The sequence below is a fragment of the Calliphora vicina genome, chromosome 1 (genome assembly GCF_958450345.1).
Source record: "Calliphora vicina chromosome 1, idCalVici1.1, whole genome shotgun sequence".
Classification (NCBI taxonomy): domain Eukaryota; kingdom Metazoa; phylum Arthropoda; class Insecta; order Diptera; family Calliphoridae; genus Calliphora; species Calliphora vicina.
Window position 1 is genome coordinate 44,068,197 of NC_088780.1, and position 11,102 is coordinate 44,079,298.

Here is an 11,102-nt window from a genome sequence, read left to right on the forward strand (position 1 = left end):
TTTGAAATATTGCTAACCATAGTAATGTATATTTTAGAGTTTGTTTTCTACTTTCAGAATTTAGAAAATTATTTTCCATTTTGGAAATTAAAAAAAAAACAAATTTCTTTGACATTTTTTTTGGATTTTTACCTATTAATTGAATATTTGGATACAGAAAATATTTGCAATATTTTGTAATTCCATTTATTTTTAATAATCTTATTAATTTTAATATTAAAATGGACAAAATTTTCAACTGTACGTTCTAGAACAATTTGTGGAACTATAACTATAGGAGCACTCAATTATTTAACTATAAAGTTGGAATTGCCCAAATAAACTATTAAACACAATGCACAATTCAGGCTTATCAACAGTTTCTAAATTATGAATGATACTGTAATTCATTCTACGCATGACCAGCGAACAAAAGCTTTTAACAAAACTTGCTTTAACAGCAACAACACAACATGTTGCCATAAATGTTAAAAAAGCTTTTGCTTTAATAAAGCTTTTAACTTCAGATATGCTATAATTTGAGATTTACTGTTATGTGGAATATAAGCATGTTTTAACTTACGTGTACTAAAAGAAATAAAATGATAACTCCAAAGCTAATTTGCTTTTATTAATTATTTTGTTTTCATATAAATATTTTCGAAAGTTTTTATTTTATTTTCTGTTAAACACTTAACATACATATATTTCTACTTCGTTATTGCTTATTACTTAAATTTTATGCACTTTTATTTACGATATCTAAATGTTCGTTTTGTGATTTCCACAAACTATATTCATAAATAAATATAAAACTAATATGTACTTAGAAATAAAGAAATACATTATAAATAATAAATAAATAATTTATATTTCTTAAATATAAAGGGGGAACAGAGGATTTTTTAAGGGAAAAATAACTAAAATAAATACAGGGAATTTTAAAAACCAGTCCTATAGTTCAAGCCTAAGTAGATGAAATTAATGGGTGTAAATAGACTTAAACCTCATTACATTCCAAATATAATTGACTGCAGTCGAAACCGGAACGCCCTCTGCGGCCAGCCTCGTATATTTGGTTGAAACTACCATCGCTGGTACGGTCCAAAAGATAACTGGTGGCGTAGCTAAAAAATATAAATATAATAGGTATTAATACAAATTTTGAAAGCTCTTAAAATAATGAAAAGTTTTACTAAACAAATTTTTATAGAGAAACATAAGATTCAAGTGAAAACTAAAAGCTTTTAAATATACAAATGAAACAAAAATGTTTGAACAAATTTGTAAGGATTCAAGTTCCAAAACTTTGTCACAGTTTTTTATGCAATTTCTTTACATTTTAAAACGTTTCGATTTCAGAAATGACCCTATTAAATTTCCGTTTATAAAACTTTGAATAAAAATACAACTTACGATCCCAATTGGCAGAAAATACTGGTACCACCGATTTCGCGTAGACATTCGGTATTAGCTTCGCACATATAACGTTGCAAGCACTTTTCATCAGCACTGCGGTAAGTACGGACATAACCCTTCAACATGGAGATACCGGCAACAGTGGCATCACTTACCGAATCACGTTTACCCAAAGAACGGGCATTCAAAGAACGATGAGAGAATGAGGTTTTCAAAGCATCCAAAAGATTCATGACGATTTGTATAAACTAGAATGCATTTAGAAATATAATAAAACATCAAATAAAAATTCTTAATTTAAGCAAGAGTGTGAGAATAAGAGTAAAACAGATAAATAAACTATAGTGTAGATTAAAGCATAATAGATAATAAAAAAATAAATAAATTTACAAAACTACTGGTTTAATAAATAAGTATGTAAAGAAAGAAGAAACAAAAAATTATAATAAGTTTGCTTTACCTCTCCGGCTTGTTTGGCCATTGAATTCACTTGTTCTGGATCTTTTGTACCAAGTACCGTTGATAATACTGCTGCCAAGACTCCCTGTTTATATTTTTCATATTTTTATTTTTTTTTTTTATTCAAGCATGTATAACCATATAAAATCCACCAAAACCATTAACCAGTATATAATTTTGAGTTTATTTTATTTTTTTAAAGTTTTACATGAGAGTATGTTTGTGTTTAATATAAAAGCGTAACATTTTTTTTTCCAGAAAACAAACACACATGAAAATAATCGGGAAGTTTGGAAAAAAGAAAAAGAGAGAAAAAAGAAGTTGTTTTTTAAATGGTTTTCAATATGTTTTCCATTTCATTTTTTTTGTGTTTTATTACAAAGTTCTTATTCTTATAAATGCTTTTATAATCGTTTTGTTTGATTTTTATCTCATTATTAAACAAAAATTAATTTTACACATGAATGGATGTTTTTTCATTTTGTAAACAATAAAAATTGAAATTTTCTACAACTTAAACTCAAAAATTTGCGAGATCGGGTCCTTGGCTCCTTTAATAGAAAGTAAATAACTGTCATGTATAAACTCACGAGAACTTTACTTATACAATTATGAATAATGAGTTTTATAAAAATCTATATACATACATATGAAGCAATGTTATTTTGCAAAGAAAATTATAATTTGTAAAAGCTATAGGCATTTTTAACACAGATTTTGAAAATACTTATTCTTTACATTATGTTATTGAGAAGATTGGATTTAACAAACTTTTTACCTTCCAAAAATACGATTTATTGAAAATTTACAAAAGAACTCAAACATTAAACATAACTTACATAATTTGCATGGACTCGAAGAATTCTAAGCCATTGAAACCATAGCTTAAAAATGGATTTCGACCTTGCAAGTAGTGCTTCTTTGCAATATATGTGTTGAATTTCCGTTAACAGGTAAGTGATGTGAATCAGGATAATAATTCTGTATTTTATGCTTTAAATTTATCAATTTAATGCATATACAGCTCGAAACATAGTATAACAAGAAGGGTAGGCTCTCATTTTTTCTACAACAAATATTTCTTTCTCTTCTCACATACAAGTAATATGCGAATTCAATACACTTGTGAGAGACAAAAAACTTAAAACATTTTTCTTAATATGTATGTGTAATAAAACTGCAATTCCAACACATTCGTTCCCAGCCACATAATATTTTCTAATTTTTTCAGATTATTTTGTACTAACGAGAAATTTGGGGGTTAAAATTAAAACTGAAAAACTAAGTTGCAAACTTTGGCATTGAAAAAAATTAAATATAAATTAATTTTTTTGTTTAAATTATGGAATAAGAAGCAGAAAAATGTGTTTATAAAATCTTTTCAGATAAAAAATACTTTAACCAATTTGAGAAATCTTTAAATTTATAAATTTAAATGTAATACAATTTTAGGTCAGTAAATACTTGCAACGAGAGAATAAAATCAAAATTTACAAAATTACTCTCTTAAATTCTCAATAATAGTAAAAAGAAAATGAACGCTTTTCCAGTAACAATTATTTTATACACGCAATTTTCATATTTAGTTCCTTTTAAAATGTATAAGTACTCACATTTTCTTCAATTTTATTGATAATTCTTTTTTTGACATTTTTTCACCACAGAAATAAAATTGTAAATAAATAAACAATGATACAAAACATTTGAAATATAAGCTGCTAACTATTACGAGTTCTAAATAGAACTTGTAATAGTTTGCAACGAGAGAACACTCCCTAAAATTTATACGCTCTCGATTTTTTCTCTACTTGCAAGTTTTTTGAGTTAATGAATGCTTTTCCAGTAACAATTGTTACTAACTAGTAACAACTTTTAGTTATTGAACAGAGCTTTTGTTACAAAATTTTGAGATCACTTTTTTCACAACTACTTGTGTTTGAGAAATGTGGTGAAAGTGGTTCAAACAACAACACATACAAACAAAATTACTAAGGACTGAGATCTAAAAAACCTTAACACCGATTTTCATTAAAACTTCACATCATGTTTCAAGAGACAAAAAAATAGAAAGCGTTTTCAAAAGTGCTCCCAACACATCCGATAGGAAAGCAGACTAGTTAGCTCAGTGTTCGGACTATTTGCTACGAAAAGTTAAAGCCAATGGATGTTCAAAAACATACAAGGCTCAAAAAGTTCCTGACAGGAACGCTGCTAAAAGTTTAGAGGTCAAAGACAGAGCACGGAAATTGAAGTCAAGTTTTATAAAAAACTATTCGTGCTGCATAATGGTTGGCGAAACGCATGTTCGCAGCTTCCGGGTAAAAATTTGTATGTTGCTGATGCTCGAGGCAATGTTGAATATTTGCTTAGGACCAAAAAGCAGACAAAATGTCCCAACAAGTTCTTGGAATGGCAAGTAATATGCACTTGCGGCAAAAGAAGCCAAACATTGTAGCAAATGTTTGGCTTCTTTTGCCGCTCTATAAATACCGAAATTTACATCAACGACAAAAAAAATTTACAAAAAAAGGTTGCTTCCATTCATAATGTGTCCATTTATTTTTGGGCTGATTTTGCATCCTCTCACTATGGTAAACAAGCTCTTGAGTGGTACAACAATAATAATGTGGTATTTGTAACAAGAGAGGAAAATCCCCTAACCTGTGCGGAGCTAAGTCCGGAGAGATATTGGACTATTGTTAAAAGAGAATTGAAGAGCACAAAAAACGTGTCCAAAAGTGTGGTAGGTTTTAAACGGAGACGGACTATCTGTTCGGACAAAGTGACAGAAAACACTATAAAAACCATAATCGAAGGGTCATATTTCTAAACTAGAAATTATCTCTGGTCAAAGAGACAATGATTTAAAAAATTCTTTGAATATATGATATTTTTGGTAATTTTTATTGAAATCCAAATAGAAATTTTATGACTGTTTTGGGGACAAATCGGGGGAAACTGGGTATTCTGGGTTTATATTTGAATAATCTACAGACTTAATATTTTAAGTAGCGCGATAAGAAAGGACACAAAAGCTCATTAACAACATACAATTGGGGAATTCAAACGTTCGAAAGGTAAATATTTGTATCTTTGGTGCCAATACATTTTCGATCCGTTTTGTGAGACTGGGCATTCTGGGTTTATATTTGAATAATCTACAGACTTAACATTTTAAGTAGCGCGATATTAAAGGACACAAAAGCTAAATACTTGTGTCTTTGGTACTAATAAATATTCCATACGTTTTGTGATGTTTTCTTCTAAAAAATCATTTTCCGAAAGTTGGAGGTCACCAAAGTTAAATCGCGTTAATGTTGTAATTTTGTGTTTTTATTAAATGACCTATAGAAGTAAAATTTTAAATACCGATAGAATAATGGACAAAAAAGCTCAATAATACATATATTTAGGCAATTCAAAATATTCAAAGGTTAAAAACTAATATTTTTCGTACGTTTCTGTTATTATGAATCAAATGGTATACTTTAAGGAGGCTACTCCATTACTATGATATGAATTGGAAGATACTAATATCAGCACAAACGTATAATACACTATGATGATGTAAAGGGTAAATCCAAAATAGTTAAAATACTGCTTCACTATTGAAAAGAATATTTTAAATTCAACTTTCTATTGACACAATTATGATGTTGTGTTAAAAAATAACAAACAAACACCCATTTTATTATTTGGATTATAATACCACTCATTCATAATTCCAATTTTAATATAAAAGCCAATAAAATATAAATCTACTTTATGATCCCAATGATTCGTTATAATTTGGTAAAAGTGTATACAATAAACTTGAATATTTTCATTCATAAAAAATTTTTACAAATCATATGAAATCATTCAAAAATATTTACAACTAGTTGATCGCCCCCGCTTCGCCCGGTACCATTTACTAATATTAGTTCTTCAAGTTTCTCCAACCCACGCACACCAGCCTGTTCTTATTTATTTGCAAATTAAATATCTAAATTTGTACTGCATACTTTAGGGAGCTTTTTTATTACAGTTGACTGGACTCAAAAAAGAATTTCCGAGTTTTACCCGGAAATAAAAAAATAAAAAAAATCAGCCAAATCGCTCCAGCCGTTCTCACGTGATGACATTACATACATGGACCATTTCATTTTTATATATATATAGATAATTACACTAATATCTTCATTTGGAACTAAAAACGTTCACCCATTCATTCCATAAATCAATTCCCAACATCTATTTATTTAGTTTCATTCAAATATTTTTATTTAAATAGAATTCATTCATCGTTGAATTAACTCATAACAGAATTCATACAGCCTTAGAATGATTAAGTTTTTGTTCATTTAAATAGAATACAAATTCAACTAAAATATGTTTTCTTCGTTCAGTTTTGTTTTGCTTTCAATCATTTACTAAATGAATAGAATAGGTAATGAATAAAATTTTAATCATTCAATACGCTTTTAAAACTATTTTGTAATAGACTTGAAGTAAAGAAAATTCTAACTAGTCTAATGAACTAATTCTCTTAGCCTTTGTAATGAATAAAACTTTAATCATTCAATACGTTTTTAAAGCTATTTTGTAATAGACTTGAATTAAAGAAAATTTGAACTATTCTAATGAACAAATTCTCTTAGGAACGAATTCTATATATTTGAAGTGAAAAGGAATTAATTCTATGAATTTATTCATAATGAATTCATTAACGGAATAGTTAAGAGATAACATTTAATTTGATTAAGCAAATGGAATTAAGAATTAATTCTTTCAAAACAGTTTTAAGGTGACTTCGCAAACTTCACAAATTCTTCACATGAAATAGTTGTAAATGTTGTCTACGAAAACTTTAAAATTATATAATCTCTAATATTAAAAAAGCCTTAAGAGATGAATTTCGCGTTAAAAATTATGTTAATTTCAGCATATGTCATTATAAAAGCATTTATAAGCAAAAAAAAAATAATATAAGTTAGTTTAACCAAAATGAAAAATATTTATATACAAATTAAAAACAAAATGTGCAGACTACTTTAAATAAGAACCAAAAATGTTGTTAAAGATTTAAAGCAAATATTACCTGCATGGGAGAACCAGCATTGTCAACTTTGTCAATACCATCGCTAGGAGCACCACCACCCAACAAGGTGTTAATGATTTTCAAACCTAAAATATAAAAAAAAATAAAATTAATATCATTCACACAAACAGTAATTATAATAAAGACCTACCCATTGAGATAACATTAGCCCAGGGTGAACCACCGAAACCAATCGAACCATCAACATCATCGGATTTTGTGGGCGAATTGCCGGCACCATTAAAGAACATGGTAAGTACAGTACCCAACATATTGGACCATGAGAAACCATTGGGTGCTTCCTGTATTTGATTACCCTCAATGTCGTCTTCAATATCATCAAGTGCTACTTTCTTGGAAGCATTTGGTTTGACGGCATATTTGCGAGCAACATTTTCTTGTCCGACAGCATAAACTGGTGAAATCTGTTGCTGTTGTCTCTGTTGCAAACGTCTTTGATATACTTCATTTTGTGGATAGGCAAATGTAAGTAAAATGCAATTTGTAGCTACTATGGCCAGTAAAATATAGGAATTTATTTTATGTTGATTAAACATGCTGAAATGAGAAAGAAACAATTTATGCATTAAAATAACTGTTTGAGAAAAAATAATTGTTTTTTTTTTACTAATTTGTGAACTAATTGCATATTAGCGTGACATTTATTTTTCGCTTCTGCGATTTTCGATGCTACCAAAGTCTAGAATTATTCTCAGTCATCTTGAAACCAAATGCTTAACATTTGTACAAAATCACATAACATTTAGAGGTTGCACAATTCTTTTGTGTTCTCTAATAAATTCCAAAAATTAAAAATTTCAATAAATTCTTTCTTTTAACCATAGATGCTTTAATGTAAAATTTAAAAATTTTCCGAAATCGATAACCCATTATAATTTAATACCAAAACAAGTAAGAAAGTATAGTCGGCCAACCCCGAATGATATCCGAGAAAATGATTATAAACAGTTTTCTTTTAAAATTGATATGGGAGCTATGACTAATTATGCACCAATCGCCATAAAATTACATGGATTGTCTTCTATATATAGTATATATATAGTTGTGTTGAATTTTATTTGAATACCAAATTTTTAAAAAATCTATTCTCGTAAAAATTAATTTCTGAAATGGGTCTTATATGGTAGCTATGGCTAATTATGGACAGATCGTTATAAAATTTGTTGACATTGAATTGTGTGTTGAATTTTATTTGAATACCAACATTTTTAAGATATTTATGCTACTTAAAGTGATTTTCGGAAGTGGGTTTTATATGGGAGTTATGACTAATTATGGACCGATCGTCACAAAATTTGGTAATGCGAGTTCGGCTTATAGAAAACTAATTTGTATTTGGATATCTATATAAATAATGTATTTATGAGAGCTTAACTACTTTAGAAAGACAAAATTATGAACCGATTCTAACCAAATTCAATAGGCTTCGAAAAGCTTGTACCAAATTTTGTAGAATTATCTTTGAAATTGCGACCTGTAGTTCGATTAAAAGGTTTACATGCACGGACGGACATCGCTCAATCGACCCAGAAAGTGGTACTGAGGAGATTTTTATGCTTAAAGCTGTTGGCACAATATTTTTAATCCACATTTAGTGTTTAGTCGAATCGATAAAAAGTTTATGAATTTTTGAAATTTCGTTAAAAAAAATTAGGAAAATGTATAATTTGAGATATCCATGAAATATTTTTGCGGTACCAATTTACAATGATTGCCGATGTTAAAAAATATTGATATCTTATATTTAAATATGTACGAGCAAATTGTTTATACAAAAACTAATTTTTTAAATATATTAATACCTACTTCAAAAGATAGCTATCACATTTTGCTCAAAGTTTCAGCACTTAGCTCTAAGATGAAATAAAAACTAAATAATTGGTAACCTGTTGTAAATTTGTTGTTGGTGGATAACTAATATCAATCTAACATGTTATAACCACTATCACTTCGTTTTAGCATATCGAAATATTGGTTCTACAAAAACTATATATATTCTGGGTCCGTCCGTCTGTCTGTTGAAAACACTATAGTGCCCAAACCAAAGGAGATAGCTAGCTGAAACAGGCATTCTCTATTGATAAGGTTTGTTTGGTATTGAAAATAAGCAATATTAGTCCATAATTTCACCTAGTCGCCATACAAATGTCCGGAATAGTGTTTGAACAGCCATGAATATGTTGATTATGGGGCAATATTAATAAAATTTTGCAAAAATTATTTCTAAGTATGTATGGCGAAAATCTTGAAACATTTGGCGCTAGTCCCCATACAAGGTCTAGCTCAGAAAGAGACTTAAACATTCATAATTGTCTTATAATAATTAGTATCGTGATAAAATTAGACATTATATACGAACCTAATTCCTTGACCCTACCCCCCATATAACCTATATATCAGAAAAATATTTTATTGACAATAAATAATTTATATATAATGATATTAACATCAATTTCGACATAAGTCATTTAAAGTTTTAAGAAATTAATCACTCTATCAAATTCTGTAGAGATCTGTACTTAAGGTCAAAACTATAGAATTATGGTGGGTAGACAAGACTTAGCGGAATGTAACACTTTTTCTTGTTAATAAAATTGTAATGTATTTTTCTTTTGAATTTAGTATAAACATGATCAAGTTTGTTTCTTAAATCTTTCGTTTTTACAGTTCAATGTGAGCACAAAAATCTTTTGATTTCTATTTATAAACTGAAAGAGTAACATATCATGCTTGAATCATAAATCTTTCAGAAACAACTGCATATAAGGAAATCCTATACGTCAAATTTATTTTAATTAAACAAATCGATTTTCTTCAATACTGCTTTTATTGCAGTTTTCTTCATCAATCTTTAATATAACAAGTTCAATAGCTTGTTTTATTCCTCTTTGATTTACTTATTAACAATACTTCAGCTGGCTTCAACACTTGTTGGCTTTCTTATTCTAGTTTATATAATACCGTTTGTTGATTCAACAACTTAGAATCATGTTGTTAGTGTTGCTGGTTTTCATTTTTTCCACTCTTTTTTTTATTATTCTTTCTATGCTTTCTACCTGTAACTTAGTTTATACGGTCTATTATAAGCATAAAAAATGTTAACTGTATTTAGCGGAAATTATAAAAAAAAGATGGGCTTAATACCAAATGTTTTATATTAAGGCGCTGTAAGAGTGCTGCTGTTGTGTCGGCTCTAAAGCCATTTAAAATAAAAATAAAAACAAATAGAACCATTATAACATCTGTGAATGTATATATGATTTTGTACTATTGAGAGTTGTTGATGGCTTGCAGTTTATTTTCATGTTAACAAAACGCGTTTTTTAGTGTTTTTTTTTTTTGTTTGTTTTATAGCTGTCAATGTTGTTAATATGAATTTTCTTTCTCTTTCGTTTCTACTTCATTAATATGTGACACAATTTACGTTTAATGTGTGCAATCGCTTGACTACTTTGCCAGTGTTTGTTTGAAAAAAGCAAGATGTTTTAATTATTATGAATATGTAAATTTAGAAAGCCGTTTCTTGGGTAACATGTACATATTTTGTTGTTGTTGGGAAAACAAATGTTTAAAAATTGTTTGTAATGTAATTGCAGTTTTTCAATCAGAACATGAACTTGTTTTTCAGTGCAGAGTGATTACTTTTACAACAAAAAAAAACTGATTTTTCGCCAGAAAATTACTTAAAATCATTTTGTAGACACATTTTAGAAATTGTTTAACTATAATAAAAAAAAATAACAATATTAATAAAAAACTATTTTATGATGAATCTACAATTATGAGACAATTACTTTAGCATGAAAAACTAAGCAATGTAGATATATGGTAGAATGGCGTTACTTTAGTACTCAAATTAGCCTAATAAATTCTTATATTTTTTTCCACCATATAATACATTCATTGCTGAAATTTTTGCTATTACTCTACTTTTTTTAATCTCTCCATTTTTGTCGCCCTAATTAATTTTGTCTAACTTATTAAATTCAAATCAGTAACAAAGATTCACATGCCACCACTATGTAATCAAAAAATCAATACATTCCTCATTGGGAGATTAAGAACATATGAAAACATTATCACCTCTCAAAGATAATTATGGAAATACTTATGTTTAGAAAAACACATTGCTTTAGACTTCTTT

The 11,102-nt window shown here is 28.2% G+C and overlaps 1 protein-coding gene across 2 annotated transcripts; it reads right to left on the reverse strand.

Moving 5' to 3' along the window:
- Window positions 1–600: 600 nt before the first annotated feature.
- LOC135948966 (uncharacterized) lies at window positions 601–7,494 on the reverse strand. 2 transcript variants are annotated; one of them, XM_065498420.1, is made up of 5 exons: window positions 7,089–7,494; window positions 6,938–7,023; window positions 1,859–1,942; window positions 1,396–1,646; window positions 601–1,106 (listed from the first exon to the last, which is right to left on the reverse strand). In XM_065498420.1, exons 1-5 carry the CDS (start codon window positions 7,492–7,494, stop codon window positions 980–982), a joined length of 954 nt encoding a protein of 317 aa, XP_065354492.1. In that variant the 3' UTR covers window positions 601–979. The 2 variants fall into 2 exon arrangements, with proteins under 2 accessions (XP_065354492.1, XP_065354493.1); XM_065498421.1 differs by lacking the exon at window positions 1,859–1,942.
- Window positions 7,495–11,102: the final 3,608 nt, after the last annotated feature.

Bases quoted from the DNA above. Each gene is read 5' to 3' on its own strand.
- LOC135948966 (XM_065498420.1), bottom strand. From the start codon at position 7,494: ATGTTTAATCAACATAAAATAAATTCCTATATTTTACTGGCCATAGTA. The intron at 1,647-1,858 runs GTAAAGCAAACT...AATGCATTCTAG, and splicing joins TGGCCAAACAAGCCGGAGAG to TTTATACAAATCGTCATGAA. The intron at 1,107-1,395 runs GTAAGTTGTATT...TATATTTTTTAG, and splicing joins ATTTTCTGCCAATTGGGATC to CTACGCCACCAGTTATCTTT.